We start from the raw sequence: 20481 nt of genomic DNA, 5'->3' as shown, positions 1-20481 counted from the left end.
ATGATCAGATCTTTATATGCTAAGAACCAGGCCCAATCTGTGAAAGTTGCCTTGAGGCTCTTTCAAATGAAAGTCCTTCCTCTTATGTTGGCGGGCATATCCTTGGGAACACGTAGGGACTTTCTTAGATTGGAAGCTGTCCAAACTCGATTTCTCAGAGCTATTCTCAGGATTCCCCCGTCTGTAGCAGGTGCGGTCATGAGATTAGAAGTGGGTTGGCAAGCCTTTCGATATGTGGCCCCAAAGACCAAGCTCTGGCTATGGCTTAAACTTTGTTTTAACTCGGTAGGCATGGCACCCCTGATACTGAGGGATGATTTCCAATCCTCGTGGGAAAAAGAGATTTTAAACGACTTACGGCCTGTCACAGCTCTTTCTGGAGTCTATGACATTCACTCATGCCAAAGCTGTGATCTCTCAAAGACTGAGGGACATTGCTAGACAAGAGGACATTGCTTGTGTGAAACCAGGGATGTTATGGGGGGAGCAGATATTCCAGAATTCACCAGCCCCTTACCTGGCGGAAATCCAATATGTGGAATACCGCAGACTCCTCACAGCAGCTAGGTTAAACATCCTGGAAACAGCGGTCTTGTTGGGAAGATACAGGGGAGTCCCATATGCCCTGAGAGTCTGTCCCTGTGCCTTGGGAAAGGTTGAATCAACCGAACACATTCTCCTGACCTGTCCATTTTATGTAGACCTTAGACAAAAACTGATAGCTCCACTCTTAGGCCACCTTAGCCTGGTAGATAGAGAATGTCAGGTTTCGTTTTTGGTGAACAATTTTACTGGTACCACAACCTTTGAGGTGGCCAAATTTCTTTTTTTGGCCCTTAAACGACATAAGGTTAAAATCGATAGTATCGATATGGGTCTTTATGTATAATCTACTTTTAGTGTATGTTTTAGTGTAAACCCCTCTGAGTTGTCTCAGGTTTTTAAAATTTGTATGGATAATGTGTGTTCTGACTGACGGTTGAATAAATTGTTGTTGTTGTTGTTGTTGTTGTTGTTGTTGTTGTTGTTGTTGTTGCTGCTGTTGTTGTATTTATCAGACTATCTGAAAGAAAATTATGTCCACAATATTTCATTTCTAGACATGATTAACTCCTTAAAGGATGCTACCTGGGAGGATTCTAATATTAACTTTTAAGCAGTTTCGAGCCCCTATATAAGCCCTACATAAAGCATCAAAGCGATAACCTATTAGATGGCATCAGTGTTTGAAATTTGCCAGGCGCACTTTGCACCTGGCTATGGGACACTTGCAACCAACTGAAGATGCCTGGGCACCAGGATGGTGCCTGACATCTTCACCATCTGGAGGTGTGTGCCTGTGGATCCTTGGATATGGACTTTTTTCACATACTAGCAACACACCCTGTAGAATTCAATTTGTGATATTTTATCTGCACGATCAGAATGAATTTCAGGAACCAAAAACTCGTGCTGAAAAATAGGACTTTCGAGCCATCTGGCCACCAAAATAGCAGCTAGGCATTCCGTTTTGGTGACTGTAACCCTGGTTAAACCTAGCTTCTATATCTGAGTTTCCAGCAATGGATGCCATCTATCTCCTCATGATAACCATATTACTCTGCATGTTTCCAATACACCTTCTACTCCATCACCCCACGTGTAACAGTGGGCTACATTTCACCAGGTCTGTCTGCTTTCACCAGGCAATGACAAAATAGGGTCTACCTGATTTTTGTCTTTGAGGAAATTGTCAAGAACTTCAGCCAATATACCAGAGGCTGCAATGTGGCACCTCTGGGCAAAAAAGTGCCCTTGAGGTCTTCTCCCGGTGCCCACAAAGCCACTGAACCACCTCTTCCTTCAAATGAACTGGGATCTAGTGAGTATATTTTGTATGGTTGGGCATGGGAAGGGGAGTGGGAGCTATGGATAATTTAAGGTAAAGGTAAAGGGACCCCTGACCGTTAAATCCAGTCGTGGACGACTCTGGGGTTGTGGTGCTCATCTTGCTTTACAGGCCGAGGGAGCCGGTGTACAGCTTCCGGGTCATGTGGCCAGCATGTCTAAGCCGCTTCTGACAAAACTAGATCAGCGCACGGAAATGCCGTTTACCTTCCCGCCAGAGTGGTATCTATTTATCTACTTGCACTTTGACATGCTTTTGAACTGCTAGGTTGGCAGGAGCAGGGACCGAGCAACGGGAGCTCACCCCATCGCTGGGATTTGAACCACCGACCTTCTGATCAGCAAGCCCTAGGCTCTGTGGTTTAGACCAGTGTTTTTCAACCTTTTTTGGGCAAGGGCACACTTCTTTTATGAAAAAAATCACGAGGCACACCACCATTAGAAAATGTTAAAAAATTTAACTCTGTGCCTATATTGACTATATATAAAGTAATTCTCTTGAATAGGAATCAAATAAACACAATTTTTCCCACGACACACCAGGCAACATCTCACGGCACACTAGTGTGCCGCGGAACAGTGGTTGAAAAACACTGGTTTAGACCACAGTGCCACCCGCATCCCCTATGTATAATTTAGGTAAAAGTAAAGGGACCCCTGACCATTAGCTCCAGTCGTGTCCGACTCTGGGGTTGCGGAGCTCATCTCGTGTTACTGGCCGAGGGAGCTGGCATACGGCTTCCGGGTCATGTGGCCAGCATGACAGAGCCGCTTCTGGCGAACCAGAGCAGCGCACGGAAATGCCGTTTACCTGCCTGCCGGAGCGGTACCTATTTATCTACTTGCACTTTGACGTGCTTTCGAACTGCTAGGTGGGCAGGAGCAGGGACCGAGCAACGGGAGCTCACCCCGTCGCGGGGATTCGAACCGCCGACCTTCTGATCAGCAAGCCCTAGGCTCTGTGGTTCAACCCACAGCGCCACCTGCATCCCTTATGTATAATTTAATCTGCCCCAATATCTTAAAACTATCTCTTGGTGTTGTTCTGTGTGGAGGAGGGAGTGTGCTTTTACCACAAAGCGCATCGTTGTTATGAAAAGTTAGGCTGTGCTGTCAAGCTAGAAGAACTGTATTTGGAGGTCTCAAGCAGAGCCAAGTTATGTTGCTTGCTTCTAATTAGAACCACATGTAGGATATGTTGGAGGTGACTTCGGGGAGCTGCGATCACCTGTTGTTCATCGCACATTCTGTCAGCCTACCAAGCTGCCTGCTTCAATTAGAACGGACAATAGCCCGATTGCCTTCACCATTTCAAACCACTTAGCCCCAATACTTTGGCGCCTCCCAACAGATTAGAATCTGAAACAAACATCAAGACTATTAGTTGATACACTCCTGTGAAGGGAGGTCACTGACCTTCCATACTGTGTGCTGCTTCTGTCTATGCAATTTTCGAAACAGAGCAGCACTCTAAGCAAACCTAATAATTTTTGCCGTGGTTCTTTGCTTAATTGCCTTAACCAACCCAAACACAAGCAGTCTCTCTCTCTCTCTCTCTCCCTCTCTCTCTCCAGCTTGCTAATCTTCATGATCGATTTGCAAATGGGAATTAGAATGTAATTGTCATTTTACAAAGCTGTTGTGACAATTTAATGGCTACTGCCTGCATCTCATAACCATGTAACTGGATCACACTACAGGCCTCTCTTTCCCAGTGCTCCTGTTCTCACAAATACCAGTCGGATTCCTATGGGAAGCACACAAGCAAAGCACGAGTGAAATAGCTGCCTCCTGCTGTTTGCACACTAGCAACTGGCAATCACTAGCGATATGCCGCTGAGGTAATATATAGCCATCATAACTAATAAGAGCCTTATCCTCCACAGATCTGCCTGTTCCTCTTTCAAACTCCCCACCGTGGCCATTTTGAGAGCAAATTCCATACCTTAACTATGCACTGCCCTGAATTTCCCATCATTCAACTACATTGAATGGCCCTGGGTTCTAGAGAAAAGCATCTCCCTAGTCACTTTATTCACCCCATGCATTCTCTTATACATTTCTATCCATTCTCCTCCTTACATACATTTTCTCTAACCTAAAAAGCCCGTTGTTTCTCAGAGGTGAGTTGTTCCAACTCCTTGATAATTCTGGTTGCCCTTTTCTGTAGTATCCCTTTTTGAGGTGTGATGACCAGAACTGCACACAGTATTCCATGTGCAGCTGCACCACACATTTGTAGGAAGTTGTTGTGATATTGGCAGTTTTATTTTCAATTGCTAATGCCAATCTCAACAGTAGTTTTCATGATCGCATGACTGCCACCGATAACCTTTAATGCGGACCAAGAGCAAACAATTACGGTCGCGACCGTTGCCGTGGCAACTGCAGATTTAGTTTTGGCAACCGGCCTCTGACAAAAAGCAGCTGTGGCATTTCGTCTGTTAAAAAGAAGAATCAACCTGCTGTTGTTTCCCCTGTTGAGCAGGTAAATGAAACTGTCAGATCAGCCTCCGCTGCTGAATCACTAATCCTGCTGTGCTTCCCAAACTTTTGACTGACTGAACAGCAGCTACCGGTAACCAGCCCACGTTCAAATTCCTTTCTTGCATATCTCTTTCTGCTGCTTCCCCTCACTTTACACTTTTAGGACTTTAAAATGCAGGAATGAATTTAGGCACTAGGACAGGAGACATTGTTTAGTCATCCTTCCTTGCTCATACATTGTTTAGTACCATCCTTTGCAGCTTAAACTTGGAAGATAAGACAAGATTGATTTAACCTTCTAGAAACAATAATCCGGGAGGCTTTAAGGCAGACTGGATTTTCCCTGGTATTACCCCTTTTCTCCCCCTGAAAAATAACAATCACATAGATGTTGTTTTGTGAAGAAGCAAAAGTTGCATTTACTTACATAATCCAGGTCTTGAAGCAGTAGTTACAGTAGCAAAATGAAGACAGGTTTTTAACTACTATTTAAGTTACAAAAGTACAGTGGTACCTCGACTTACGACATTTATGTGTTCCAAAGGTGCCCTTGTAGGTTGAAATTTTCGTAACTCGAAGGGCGCTATCTCCGGAGGGGGGGAAATTCGTACTTTGAGAAAACTGCATTAAAAACCTCGTAAGTCGAGGTATCGTGCTGCCGCTTCCCCTTCATAGGTCGAAAAATTCGGAAGTGGCGGCCATTTTTTTTTTCTCCCGGAAGTCATTCGCAAGTCGAAAACGATGTACGTCGAGGAGCTCGTAAGTCGAGGTCCCACTGTACAATATTTAAGTTCCAAATGGTGTCTGAGCTCTTCAGGTGGGAGTGATTTTTGGTGGGGAGGGGATGGCATTGCAAGTGAACTTGAGCCCTCTGGTGGGTCAAGACAGCCCACAAGCCAGAGGTTCCTCACCTCTGCTCTACAGCTCAGTGCTATTTTCTTTTCTCCAGAGCCCTGCTGCAATTTGCAGGTCCCCAATCTGCTGAATCTCACATGAAGAATATCTGCATGCAACAGACAATACCAACTAGGTTGGCTCATCTTTAGAAGTAGACAAGCTCTATTGTACTAGCCAAAGGCCATGACAAAACCATACAGACACTATCAAAGAAAGAAATATCTATATATCAAAGCAGAACTGCTGCCTAAATCATCAGAATAATAAAATGCCAATGCATGTGTAAATTAGGGGTCTCCACACAGCATACAGTATTTTTCTATTTAGACCTTCCTTACAGTTTACAGGGGTGGCCAACTCCCAAGAGACTGCAATCTACTCACAGAGTTAAAAACCGGCAGTGATCTACCCCCTTTTGGGGGGTTCAGGTCAAAGTTGTTGAGCTTTTTAAGGAAGGAAGGTCCTGTTTCTTGGGATACAGGTCAAAATTGTTGAGCTTTTTTTAGGGAGGAGGAAGCAGGGCTAAAATCATGAGCTTTTTTTTAGGGGGGTCACGATCTACCTGTTGGACATGCCTGGTTTACTGCATTTTTATCCAGGTTCTTCTTCCTAATCTTTCTTGCTGCCACATTATGGGTCACTGGGGAATTAACATCCCTGAGCAGCCATAGAACCCTCTTGGCCGGGAAGAGGCTGCTTTCCTGGACACACAAGGGATGGTTGGCTAATCTTGCTGGTAGCCATTCTGTTTCTGACTAAGCACTAAGACTAAGTCTCAAACTTCCCCAAGGAGCATTATTCTGTGGCTTATTTTAATTAGAACACTAAAGGCGCAAATCTATGATATCTTGAATTTCCACATGATCATTCCAAGTGCCTATAATTATAAACATTAATCAAAATGGTTCTTTCTGTTGGCAGTGTACAGAATCTTTCTCTTTTCCGTAAAGAAAATGTAGAGCACGTACTTCTGTCCTAAGTATAGTTACCTGGAACTGAGCCAGGTGAAATAAATGGACTGTCTTGCAAGTACAAATAGTTCAAACTGGATTGTAAATGTTACCCAATTGGCCTACGTGAACTACAACCCCTATTAAATGTGAGCTGCTCTCCCTATACTTGGGTTATGGCTTCTGACAGTACATTATTTGCAATTATTCACACACACAAAGGTACTTGCAAAGTGGCAGTACATTTTGTCAAAGTGACTGACCTGCTGCATGTGGAAAAACATTCACCAATCTGATGCCCTCCATATATTTTGGACTACAACCCCAGATTTAGGCAGATTTAGGGGAGCACGATCGGTTTGGTCGCACTGGGCACAGAGCCTGGGGGGGGCACCACAACTATTATTTAGAATGGAGTGTGAGAGGTGGGGTGTGTGTCAAATTTTGGTGTTGTAGAGAGCACCACTGGAATCTGAGATCCCAAGGTCCACCACAGACAACACTCCTAAGCCCCAGCAAAGCATGATATAGACATGATCCAGCATATGACTCTTAGTAATTGTCAATCATTTCTTAGACTGGAGGAGAACTACAAACAGAGAAATAGAAATATTATCTGTTCAAAAACATTACCACCTGTCGACCGAATGCTCTTCAACCCTGTCGAAAGCTCGTTGCCAATGGAAAACTTACACATAGCCAGGGATTTGTGGCTGGTCTTTTTGCTGGCATGCCAATGTGTGTAGAGAGTGGTTTTTTGTGAGGGGAATGGGGGATGCACTCAAATGTAAACCACCTGCATAGAGCCACCTGCAGTCCTAGGAAGCTTGTACCAGATGATATCGAGAACCTTGGTTCTCGAACGTAATCCATTCCAGAAAAGTCCGTTCAACTTCCAAAACATTTGAAGAAGCTCAAGGAGAAACACACACCTTTCAAAGCTAGCTCAGCTATGGGAGATGGAATGGAATGGTTGGAATCCTGATCAGGGAGCCTTTCACAATGAACCATTTTGTTCTAGTTCCCAGTTGTACATTTTACTAGAACTATGTTTACTTTGTTCTTCATATCAGTATGTGACAATGAAATTCTCTGATGAAGAGCATTACCATTCAAAGAAGCTGAATGTTAGAAGATTCAGAATTGGTAAAAGAAAATACTTCTTTATCACAGTTCAAAGCTAAACTTTAAACTTGGGTGTTTACTGTCACGTGACACAGTAATGGCCACCAACTTGGATGGATTCAAAAGAGGACTAGACAAATTTGAGGAAGACAAGCCTGTCAATGACTTGATCTAGCAGGATCTGCTTGCATTCTTAAACTCAAACTATGTGGTGTTTCTTCTGAATTAGCATGTTGTTAGGGCTTGCAGTCAAAACCCAAGACCCTTCCTTCCCGTGTTGTACAACAGTTATTTTTTCAGCAAACATTTAATCTCGTAGAGCTTTTCGCTGTGGAGAGTGTGGACATCAATAAAACTTAAATGAATTCCACTTTATTTCATCTCTTAGTTCCTAAATTTGATACAAAATATTGATACCTCGTGAATAATTCATCCATGCTTGTCAATTTCTCTTTGGTCTCGATTAATACGTATCACGAACCTTGAAGCAAATGTTGCTTTTTGAAGTCCTCTTTTATCTACTACACAAGAGGTTTTGTATTAATTTATTTAAAATAATGTTTACCCCCCCCTTTCGAGTGAAAAGGGCTCCCTGAGTGGTTTACATATCAATTTAAAGAGTAACAGTCTCTGACCTCAGCTTTAAAATCTAAAAGGCACACACAAAATGAAAAAGTAATAGAGAGAAAGCCTTGACAGGGTTATCCATCTACTACATTGGCAAACGCTGATATAGGAATATCTATTTGAACTGTGGATATATATTTTTTGTTTCTGTTGGTCAGAAGAGGACAAGGGTAGATAAAAATATTTCTGAGACTTGTTCAACTTTCAGAGTTCAAACAGGACCATCTTTTGCAGTTATGCAGAATTAGTGTTATGGTATTATGAGCTATTGTGGCAACCCAGCTTCATGGAGGATATGTGCATCTCTTTTCAATATAGGTTGAGAGGATCAGTTCGTTAAAAAATCTAACATCTGCATCTAATGTGCATCAATTCAAGGTTTTATTTTGGTGGGCTTTCATGTTCTTTTTTTAACTTGCATCCTCTGCTATTGATGCTTTTTGTACAGTGTTTTAATTTAACTTTTTTGTATTTTAATATATTTGCATCATATTATACTTGATTTTTAATCGTTGTAAGCTTCCCTGAGTGGCACACGGGTGCCAGACTGTAACAATAGACACTTTTCTACCTTCTGCATTTTGGTGTATTACTGCACTGCTTATGTAGGCTGTCACTGTTTCAGTATAAAATGTTAACCAGTCACATTATTTTTAAGCACTGCGTTTCCAAGATGTCAGAAGACAAGTTCAATGAAAGTTGGACTTCATAAACGTTTCCCTGTCAGGGCGTCCCTACTGAAGAGAGATGAGTTTCATTTCATCGCCGGTTGCTTCAAGCTATGGAGGAGGCAGGGAAAGATCTTGATATACTACAAGATTTGTGGGAGGCATTTTGCTCAGAAAGCCCTGTAGAATATGGGGAACGATCAAACTTAAGGCTACTAAGAACTGTAGAAATTATTTATGTGGCTCTCCATAGGAGGAAATGGAAAGATGGTTTAATAAGAGTGCTGATGGCACTTGACTTGTGTCAGAGATAATTCCATGTGAAATGTGGGGTTCTTTAAAAAAAATATTATACAAGAACCTGTAGTCACTAAAAAAATACAAATCTATTCCGAGCTAATACTCTTTGCATGTCTGGCAGCAAGGTCCCAGAGAAGAAATGGGCCTTCCTTACCTGTCCTCTTTGAAAGATTTCCCCCAGTGAAGTATTGCATTCTGCTTTCCCTTTTCAACCTCCACCTGGGATAGAAGTAGAGCATGGAGATGTTTGCTTTGCTTTACTAGCTGGAAATGGGACGCAGGTGGTGCTGTGGTCTAAACCAGAGAGCCTAGGGCTTGCCGATCAGAAGGTCGGCGGTTCGATTCCCCTCAACGGGGTGAGCTCCTGTTGCTCGGTCCCTGCTCCTGCCAACCTAGCAGTTCGAAAGCACGTCAAAGTGCAAGTAGATAAATAGGTACCGCTCCAGCGGGAAGGTAAACAGGGTTTCCATGCGCTGCTCTGGTTCGCCAGAAGTGGCCACATGACCCGGAAGCTGTCTGCAGACAAATGCCGGCTCCCTTGGCCTATAGAGCGAGATGAGCGCTGCAACCCCAGAGTTGTCCGTGACTGGACCTAATGGTCAAGGGTACCTTTACCTTACTAGCCGGAAATAGTTTAGCATTACACAAAGGGAAAGTTTGTAGCATTTTAGCACTTTCCTGAGACCTGACATGCCTGGATTTTATAAGACTTTTAATTTTTCCCTGTGTCTTTTTATTTGGGGGGGGGAGGAATATTATCATTTCCTCCTCACCAGAAGCATGTAGGAAGCTGAGGGAAAGGGACAGAGCATGGAGAAGCAGCCAGGTGCATGGATACAATAGTTCTCTGTGAGAACATCAAGTTGCTATGAGACAGAAAATTTGATGGGGCTGCTCTTAGTCTCTTCCTGTTTTCATGAGGGACCACTGGTAGATTTAAGATCCAGCACAGATGTGGATCTAACTTCATTGAGAGCTACTACAAGCTCTTACAGACTGTCTCTTCCAACACCAGCCACCTCAGGCCCTACAACAGGCAGGCGAGGCTCTGTTTGCAATTGTGCCATCACTGTTGGGGGAGGCACACTCCTGCCATGCCCATATCATGATATGTACTGCTCCTACCTAATGCACTAGAGTATCATGAGAGGAGGGAGTGCCTTCTCCTTTACCATGTGGGAAGGATCACCAGTCTGGAAAGTGAATGCTCATGTTCTACCTAATACCTGATATGGTCGGCATCCGTCTGTCTCAGCAGACAACGAAGGAGTTCACCTTTGGGGGTGAAGTCAAACTGTTGGATCCACATTCTACCAAATACCCATCATCTACTACTCAGTGATCAGAAAACATCACTGCATTTCCTACATTCGAATGTGTAGCTTATAATGGTCAATCTCATTTAGATGTCTATTTGGACCTATGGATTGCTTATATGAGTCTATATGATCAGGGTCACTGGTCCCATTACCTCCTGGCAAATAGAAGGGGAAGAAATGGAGGCAGTGAGAGATTTTACTTTCTTGGGTTCCATGATCACTGCAGATGGTGACAGCAGTCACGAAATCAAAAGACACCTGCTTCTTGGCAGAAAAGCAATGACCAACCTAGACAGCATCTTAAAAAGCAGAGACATCACCTTGCCGACAAAGGTCCGTACAGTTGAAGCTATGGTTTTCCCAGTAGTGATGTATGGAAGTGAGAGCTAGACCATAAAGAAGGCTGATCGCCGAAGAATTGATGCTTTTGAATTATGGTGCTGGAGGAGACTCTTGAGAGTCCCATGGACTGCATGAAGATCAAACCTATCCATTCTGAAGGAAACCAGCCCTGAGTGCTCACTGGAAGGACAGATCCTGAAGCTGAGGCTCCAATACTTTGGCTACCTCATGAGAAGAGAAGACTCCCTGGAAAAGACTCTGATGTTGGGAAAGATGGAGGGCACAAGGAGAAGGGGACGACAGAGGACAAGATGGTTGGACAGTGTTCTCGAAGCTACTAACATGACTCTGAACAATCTGCGGGAGGCAGTGGAAGACAGGAGTGCCTGGCGTGCTCTGGTCCATGGGGTCATGAAGAGTCGGACATGACTAAACAACAACAACAACCAACTAGGTTTAGTGTCTAGGTTTGGCTTGATTTTGTCAAATTATGGATTGACATCTATGATGGTGGCTCCTGCTTGATGACGTGCAGCTTAATGGGATGTTCTTATTAATGTCAGCTGGTTATATTTGTGTCTCATTCTCTGTTTCATATTTCCAAATAAAATTATTTTTTTAAAAATGGGTGGGAATATGTGTGTGTATGTGTGCACGTACGTGCATGCGTGCATGTGCATGATTACAGAAACAAGGGCAACACCATATGACTTGTGGATCAAAACAATCTACATGAGCAATGATGTAGCCACTCCAGTGCTTTCGGACTTAATACTCAAGTCCCCATTGACCTTTTTTCTTAATGATCACCAGTGCCCAATCTCATGTGCCTTATGAGTAATATCACTTACTTAATGGAGTTACTATGGCAATAGTTTGAACTTCACCCATTAAGTAGGTCCAGACATCAGTGTAATCCTATGTCAGATTCCTAAGTGCCTCTTCCTGCTTGTGTAATGGATTTACTCTAATAGTCGTAAAAAGGTTGCACGATATGAGTGCTTTACTTATTCTTCAGTGTGGGAATAGAAGCTTTGAGGGAGGGAGTTTTGGGTTGGGAAAACAGTATGGGGAGATAGGGCTTAATACAAGTCCTACAGAGGTCGAATCGGTAAAGGTTAAGTGGCTGAAGGATTTCAGTTACAATATACAAATGGAGGAATGGAAAAATGTGTGGTTCATGGCCTGCTTCACTATAAAATAAAATTTTATGAAAATGTTATACAGGTAGTACATCACCCCCAGCAAGCTGTCCAAAATGTATAGAATTAACTCAAATTTATGCTGGAGGTGTAAGGACGTGGAGGGCACGATGTGCCACACATGGTGGGGGTGCAAAAAAATAAAGAGCTTTTGGGAACTTATATTCAATGAATAAAAATTAAAAAAATAACATTTAATAATTAAAAAAAACCTGAAGCCTTCCTATTAGGCATAATGGCATCAGACATCCCAAGGAAGAATATTTTTGTGTTCAGCAACGGCAGTGAGGATGCTGATTGCCAGGGGATGGAAAGGAGATAAAACTCCATCAAAAGAGGAGTGGCGAGTAAAGATGCTTGAATGCATGGAACTTGCATATATGACGGAAAAGATCAGAGGTTGTTCAACCCGAAAGTTCAAAAGGAAATGGGAAATCTATAGACAATATTTAAAAGAACAGTGCCCTCAAAGAAAAACTTTAGAATGTTTCGAATTGATTAAGGTACAAAGAATACAAACAAGATTTAATAAGGATAAAGTTTATTGGAAAACAGAGGCGAGTAATTTAGAAAACAAAGAACCCATATCAAGGAAGTCGGAAGTTGATGGATTATTCTTGTGAATTTGTGGTGTATTGTTCTATTTTGTTTTTTGTTAGAAGAGATGTATCGTGCTTCTTTTCTTTTCTTTTTTCAAGCTTTTGTTGTGTGTGTATGTGTTGATTTTAAACCAATACACACACACACCTCCTACAGGTTCCATTTAAACATTTCAATCTCACCCATGGACGTGTGCAGCCCATTTCAAAAGCAATGACAAACCTAGACAGCATCTTAAAAAGCAAAGACATCACCTTGCCGACAAAGGTCTGTATAGTTAAAGCTATGGTTTTCCCAGTAGTAATGTACGGAAGTGAGAGCTGGACCATCAAGAAGGCTGATCGCCGAAGAATTGATGCTTTTGAATTATGGTGCTGCAAGAAGATCAAACCTATCCATTCTCAAGGAAATCGGCCCTGAGTGCTCACTAGAAGGACAGATCCTGAAGTTGAGGCTCCAGTACTTTGGCCACCTCATGAGAAGAGAAGACTCCCTGGAAAAGACCCTGATGTTGGGAAAGATGGAGGGCACAAGGAGAAGGGGACAACAGAGGATGAGATGGTTGGACAGTGTTCTCGAAGCTACTAACATGAGTTTGGCCAAACAGCGGGAGGCAGTGAAAGATAGGCGTGCCTGGCATGCTCTGGTCCATGGGGTCACGAAGAGTCGGACACGACTGAACGACTGAACAACAACAACAACAACACCACAGGGAATGCCACCGTAGTGCTCTGCTACAACTGAGCGGGGGGGGGGAGCATGCATTTGCCTCTGGTGGTGGATCCGACCCCCGCCCCACCCTGGCATTGTGCCACTGCCAGCCCCACCAGAGCTTCCAGTCTCAAGTGAGGACACAGTTGCACACAGTGATGGGTGTGTGTGTGTGTGTGTGTGGCAGCACAGGTGCAAGGGAAAAGACCTAGATCTGCAGGGGGCATTGGCATTGGGGCAAAACATCTCAGGCCAGCATCAACTACCCCTTTTGTGATAACATAGCAAAACAGTAACATAGCAAGAATTTACAACATAGCCAAAAAAATTTTTTTTTAGCAAATATACAAAAAACCACCACATTTCAATACTATAAAAACAACACAAGTACTTAAACAACATGCAGCATCCAATAGCAAATATAACACTTAGTCCTCTCCCTTGATTTATTCCCTTTCCCTTAATGAATATGAATATTACTGATCGCTGTGCGCTTAAAGAAGGCGGCAGATCCGCCTTTGGGAATTTCATCTGCTCTCATCTCTTCTTCCCCTTTTGACCTTTGGGACTGTAAAAGTACTGAATTTTAAATAGTTGACTGGTTATGGACAAGCAAAATATAGCTGCACATTATCTGTTGTTGTTGTTGTTCAATCGTTGAGTCGTTTCCGACTCTTCGTGACCCCATGGACCAGAGCACGCCAGACACCCCTATCCTCCACTGCCTCCCGCAGTTTGGCCAAACTCATGCCAGTCGCTTGAAGGACACCGTCCAACCATCTCATCCTCTGACGTCCCCTTCTCCTTGTGCCCTCCATCTTTCTCCTTGTGCCCTCCATCTATAAGCTTTATCTATAAAGCTTATATAATACTGCAGTATCCTACCATTAAAAAAAAAGTTGATTCCCCCCCTCCTTCGATATCTATTTGAAATGTCGAAGAAATAATTCCTTCTTTCCCCATTGCTTAGCTTATAACAGTGCTTCTCATTTCCCTCACCCAACACTATGTTCTTGTTTTAAAATGCAATATTGTGTTCAGTCGGTGTTTATGTACACCATCAAATCATACTACTGTATTAGGAGACGAAAAAAAAACACCCCTATTCAGACACACCAATTTTAAATAATTTTTCCACCAGTAGAAGAGAGTCCACTGGCAACATTCTCTGCTTTGGTGGGGGCAGGCATTAGCACAAGAGTGTGTTCAAATCGCCTAGCAACAGAAGCAGAAAGCTCAGGCAGCACAGAGTCCGTAATTGTAGCCGCGATGATATTATACATAGGAAAGCAAAAGAGTTGGCTGTTTTGTTTTCCAAATGGAAGACTGTTGTGTTTTCAACCAATTTAGATGCATAAATTGGAGGAAAGGGCCCATACAGGGACATAAAATATGTAAAGTTGATGTAAACCTCGGATGCATTGATAGATACCTCTGGGTGTAGGGGCCAATGCCTCCCCCTGAGACCCCTTTAATGGGAACCCTGTTATTGCTACCGCAATGGGGGCGGGGGTCACCGCCCCCCACCATTTTGTAGATGACTAAAGGATTCCGCCCAAGGCCTGCAACTGCCAAAGTTGTGGCGAATTGCTACGGGAAAGGGGAAACCTGCCAATGCAGGGAAAGTCCTTTCCGGCCCTTCAACAGCGACCTTGTCATAGCAGCGCCTGAGTGCCTGTGTGGCTGTGGAAATGAAATGGTTAGCCTGCATAGTAAACGTCAAATGAGGGAGTGGTGGGTGGGGAAGCTCTGAATCCAACAGCTGCTTCCCAGGTATGACTCAACTCCTATTGTGTGTACTGACTAATCCCTCCTTCTACCTGGCCAACCCCCCCCCCCCCGGCAACACCTCCCCAGCCGGGATTGGGCGGCTGCTTGAGTGGGTGGAGACCACAGGTATCCAACCAGGGAAGGTGGTGCCAGACCCAACTACCAGGAGCTGCACCGTGATCACAGGAGGTTACTCGCGACCACGCAAAATGTGCACCCCGTTTGATGCAGGGAGCGGTCATTGTATCAGAACCTCGGATGCATTGATAGAACGATGCCAGCATTTATTTTAAGGTGTTTCTTATTTAAACGCAAAATGTGTAATTGGAGAATCATAGGGCACACAATACATTAAACCAGGAGGAATAATAATAATAATAATAATAATAATAATAATAATAATAATGCTGTTGTGAGTGTCTGGGAAGACCGCTCCCTCCTCCGGCCAACTCCATCGGGCCTAGGAGGCGGGCCAACACTCAACCGCTACAGCTTAAGAGGCTCCAGAGAAGCCTCCGGAACACTGCTGCTGTTGCTGCTGCTGTGAGTGTCTGGGAAGACCGCTCCCTCCTCCGGCCAACTCCATCGGGCCTAGGAGGCAGGCCAACACTCAACCGCCACAGCTTAAGAGGCGCCGAGAAGGGCAGCCTTGGCTCTTGCTCTGTAAATTACTATTGTTTGTATAATGTATTTTACATTGTAATGTAGCCAAAGCAAATTCTGAGTATATTGAAAAATGTACTTGGCCAATAAATTATTATTCTATTCTATTCTATAATAATAATAAGTTCCCTCCGTTTGCGTTTAGTTCTGCAAACCTTGGGGTTACCCCAAGCTCAGGGACAGTGCATCCCATTTTGCCACCTGAAGCAGAACAGGAAGGTACTGCTGCCTTGCCACTCCGTTCTCCTGTAGCAGCACCCAAGAAGCAGCGGCAGTAACAGTGGCAAGATCTCAGAAGATCTCGCTGTGAGCTGCCGCCATGGCTGCCACCCCTTTTTCAGCAGTCGCAGGAGGCTTCAGGGAGGGTGGGGCACCCATGGGGACGCTGCCTCTTGGTGTTCCATCACCCAATGCATCTACCTCAGACTACTGCATTGGTGGGCCAAACCTGCCCAAGCCCAGGGGCATAGCAAGGCGGGGCACAGGGGGGCGGGCCGCCCCATGTTCCATAATGGAGGGGGTGACAAATTACCAAGGAACAATTACTGCCCTACTAGGGCAGTTCATAAAAAACTTTTTTTTAAAAAAAAAAATGGCTGCTCCGAAGGCCTTATCTTACTATACTAGGGATTATATAGCTATATATGAAATTTCATGCATATCGGTTAATATCTTGACCCTCCTCCACCAAAATAGCTGTTTACTTAGCTGTTTTCCTATGTCTTGAAGGCTGAAATGGAACACTTACTGTTCCCAACCCTAACCCTGTGGAAAGCCATCTAATTAGACTTTAGTTTGATTTTGAGATGTTTTTAGGAGGTAATTTTATTATTGTTTGATTTTATAGCAATGTTATGTATCTGATGTTAGCCACCCTGAGCCCGACTTCGGCCGAGGAGGGTGGGATATAAATAAAAGGTTATTATTATTATTATTACTTGTTATTATTCTTTTGTAAGAAAATATGAAATAACATAAAATCATTTTTGCAGGGGGGGAATCAATGGGGGGAGGGTGACAAGAAATTTTCTGCACCGGGTACCACCTGACCTTCCTACGCCTCTGCCCAGGCCTCCTGTTACTTCCCTCCCCCCCCCTTAGCTGCCAAGTTTCTTTGATTCACAGTTGCCATGTTTGCAGGGTATGGAGCTGGCTAATAGAGGAAGCTATTTCAACCCAAGCATTACAGCTTATTTTGTGAGGGGACCCATTCAGAGAAAGTTGCAGGCAGCAAATTCCTGTATGCATCATTGTTGTGGATAGGTTTTCTCCATCTCTATGTTCACCTGGACCAACTGAATTGGCAGGACGTGTAATTTGATGTATTTGAGTACCACTCCTTATTTCAGGGCTAGCGAATGTGATGCCTTCCATATGGTTTTGGACTCCAGTTCCCATCAGCCAGTGTTCAGGGATGATGGGAGATGTAGTCAAACAACAGCTTGGAGGCATCCCATTGTCTATCCCTGACTTACTGTATTTGACTAGGGGAGGGGTGGAATCTAAGTCCTAAGCTTCGCTGTGAAGACACTACGAAGGACACAATCCTCTGAGAAAAGCACATCCTTCCTCTTTCTTAGTTGCCTTTCACTCCACAGGAACAGGTGGAGTGGAACAATCCTAGTTTATTGTGGCCTGATTAATCTTGAGACAGGCAAAAGTAATTAAGCCAATGCCGTTCTCAGTCCCTCTCAGTGAGTTTCCTTAGTCTGTAACCCACTGAATGGCAGGAACATCTTTAACTACTGACCCAGAAATGAGATGAGAATGTATTTCTAGCAACATCCATAATTCACTGCATTGGAAGTCAATCAAATTCAGTTCACCCTCCTTTTAAAAATGCTGCAAGAGGTAAAATAGCTCACCACAGTCCTCTTCAGCCAGGCCTTTGGATGATTAACAGTCTATGCCCTTTGAATTTTATTTTTATTTTTTTGCAGAAGGGAGAGGGGTTATTGGTTTGGTTTGTTCTTTTTTATGTACTTTGTGGTTTTATTCTGTATTTTATGCTGTGAAATGCCCCGAGAACTTCAGATTCAAGAATAAGTAAGGCAACCATCTTTTTATTGTCTTCCTCAAACGCAAAAGAAAATGTCCCAGCACATAGATCATTTTGAGTGATCATGCAAATTGTGATGTTAACGTTTCAGTGTCTTAAAAGCCTCGGTCCCAGGCACATCAAAATCTCACTTTGCAAGTTTTGTCACCAATTCCTTCGGGTCAAGCACTGATGGTTGGGAACGCTCCATCAATAGAGTTGCCAAGCCAACTAGTCTCTTTTCGCATCACTGTAAGTTTTTATAAGTTTGGGCTTTGAGAAACCGTGTTCAGAATATAAAATAAAAGTAATATGTCATCAGGATTTTATAAAATAGAACAAAACGTAATCTGTATAATCTGCCCGGTTGACCTGCTGATGGTAACAGCCCTGCCTCTGTGAGGGATAAATCAGAGTACCCAGAATTCTTTGAGGAAAGAAAGTGTTTTGAATGTGTGTTAAAGGTATACACAGCCTCTTGCCTCTTATTAAGTTGTTTCCGCTAAAGAGCAACAACTCTAAGGCAGTCACTTGTCCCTCATCAAGCTCTAAAAATGCTGGGGGACTACAGGATTGTAACCATGACCTATTATGGTGTTCGGTGTAGCAAATTTTTCACGATCCTGCTGTTATCTGAAGCAAATAACAGCTCCCCGCCACCACCACACATCAAACGGGAACATTTTGTCTAATGGGTTAGCAATCAAGTGACCAGCTATCCTTTATATTAAAGGTCGCTGGATTCAACTGACGTCCCTTATTACAGTTCAATTACAGTACATTCTTCAAAATGAACACTGTAGCTCCTGCAGCTTCTGTTAGTTTTGACCCTTTGGTTTGGCAATGAAAGATTAGAAATCAAAGCTGGCCCAAACAACGGCGGGGGGATGCGAGCATATTCTTTCCTCAGAAGCGAGGACAGTTCTATTCAATCGAACACAAATCGAACACAACAGCACCACACCTATGATTTATCTACCTGTGCCAAACCTGCAGAGTGGCACACAGCTCTAACACACACTCTAACTCTTGTTTTAAATCTCCTACAATCCCTCTGTTTCACTGAGAGCCTGGTGAAGCACCAGAAGTCGAGGTCCGAGCGGCAATTTACGCAGCTGCACTCCAGAAACGAACTGAGTATGGTAGGGTCTATGAAGCCCCTTTCCAAAAGTAGCCCAACATCCTGTCCCAATTCAGCCTCTGGTGTAAGAGCATCTTTGTTTAAAACTCCCAGTGTGCTTTTGTATTCCCAGAGGACACTCTAGATTTAGGACATGGAACCTTTTCTAACCTGAGGGCTGTATTTTCTTTTGAGGGCCGCATGCCAGTGGGGCATGGGGCCAGAGGCAAAAGTGGGTGAACATTAGATCCTGACTGAAAATCAATGAAATTTAAGTGGAACGGAAATAGCCACTAGCACTATTTCTTAGCTACAAGCCCAGGTAATATTTCCAGTTGCTCAATTTTTTCCTGAACTTTTAGAGTCTAAGCCTTGTTTTCCAGAGACCTGCCAGGTGTTCTAGATCAGTTGGTTAGGGCGTCATGCTGATAATGTCAAGGTTCAATCCCCGTTTGGGACAGCTGCATATTCCTGCACTGGAGAAGGTTGGACTAGATGATCTTCAGGTTCCCTTCCAAATCTACGATTCTACGACAGCCGCTGTATGTGTGCCGGAGGCGTACATCCCCACCCCGTCCACCTCTGACTTGGCTGCATTGAGTGGCCAGATCTGAAGAGGCTTTGTAAGTCTGGGATAACCAGCCTCATATAACAAACATGAAAGGGTTAATACCATAGAGTAAGCTCTTCTGCCAGACTTAGCTCACCTTGGGAGGGGCTAGGTAATCAAGACATTGTTCCCCTAGTCCAGTGTTTTTCAACCTTTTTTGGGCAAGGGCACACTTGTTTTATGAAAAAAATCACGAGGCACACCACCATTAGAAAATGTTAAAAAAATTAACTCTGTGCCTATATTGACTATATATAAAGTAATTCTCTTGAATGGGAATTAAATAAACACAATTTTTCCCATGGCACACCAGGCAACATCTCGCGGCACACTAGTGTGCCGCGGAACAGTGGTTGAAAAACACTGCCCTAGTCTACCTGACAAGCTAAACACATGTGTGGAGGTCTGAGCTGAGCCAGCTCAGACCGCATGACTCTTACAAGCTTCTCTTGAGTTCCTATGCCAATAATTTAGGAACTCTCACCACTGTAACCAAGCCAGGTTTTACTGCCTATGCAAGTTTTTTCTGAATGCTGTATGGAAAAGTACTTATTAATCTGAGCACTTATTTTGTCCCATGGCAGCTAGCACACACTGATCTCCACAATCACAGCAGGTGGGAATAGGATTGAAGATTATAATGGCTTTGTAGCAGCTGTATTTTTCCTTCCTTTCTAACTGTGCCTTTTTGTATTTTTAATAGATTGTTTTACAGGCCTTATAAATATAATGACTGATATAATTTGGCGCTTCACTGGAGATTTCATGGCCCCTGATCTCGTCTGCCGAATTGTTCGCTATCTGCAGGTAGGAGAATAGATAAATGTCTCTCTGAGTTTCTTGATGTACTTATTCCTTAGTTTAACAATTTGCCTATTGTGGGGGGCGGGGGTAGAAATCACTCTGTTTCCAAGAAGGTGGTTGCAAGAAAGTAGAAAAAAGTTAATTCTACAGATCAATTTTGTTACACCCATTGATTGAGTGCAATAGCCAAGTCATCTTTGTCCCAACCGGGCCATAGCTGGTGAACCAGATGGAGCTGAAAACAGGCACACACAGTCACTGAGGCCACCTGTGCCTTCAGTTACGGTGGAGATGCGGACCTGCTCCTTCTAGGGGAGTGAAATCTCATTCAGGTCAGGCTGCCTCTCCGCCTCCCAGACAC

The 20481-nt window shown here is 43.7% G+C and overlaps 1 protein-coding gene across 1 annotated transcript in view; it reads left to right on the top strand.

Annotated features, from left to right (window-relative positions):
- The window catches only part of NPSR1 (neuropeptide S receptor 1), a 70488-nt gene that overhangs the window by 33481 nt on the left and 16526 nt on the right, over positions 1 to 20481 (top strand). The window contains exon 3 of the mRNA XM_033165532.1: positions 20020 to 20123. Within this exon, the coding sequence (XP_033021423.1) occupies positions 20020 to 20123 (104 nt within the window). The remainder of the gene's footprint in view (positions 1 to 20019; positions 20124 to 20481) is intronic.

This window comes from Lacerta agilis, chromosome 12, assembly GCF_009819535.1.
Source record: "Lacerta agilis isolate rLacAgi1 chromosome 12, rLacAgi1.pri, whole genome shotgun sequence".
In the NCBI taxonomy this organism is placed as follows: Eukaryota; Metazoa; Chordata; class Lepidosauria; order Squamata; family Lacertidae; genus Lacerta; species Lacerta agilis.
Note: the sequence above shows the minus strand (reverse complement) of the source record. Positions and strands in the feature narration are given on the sequence as shown.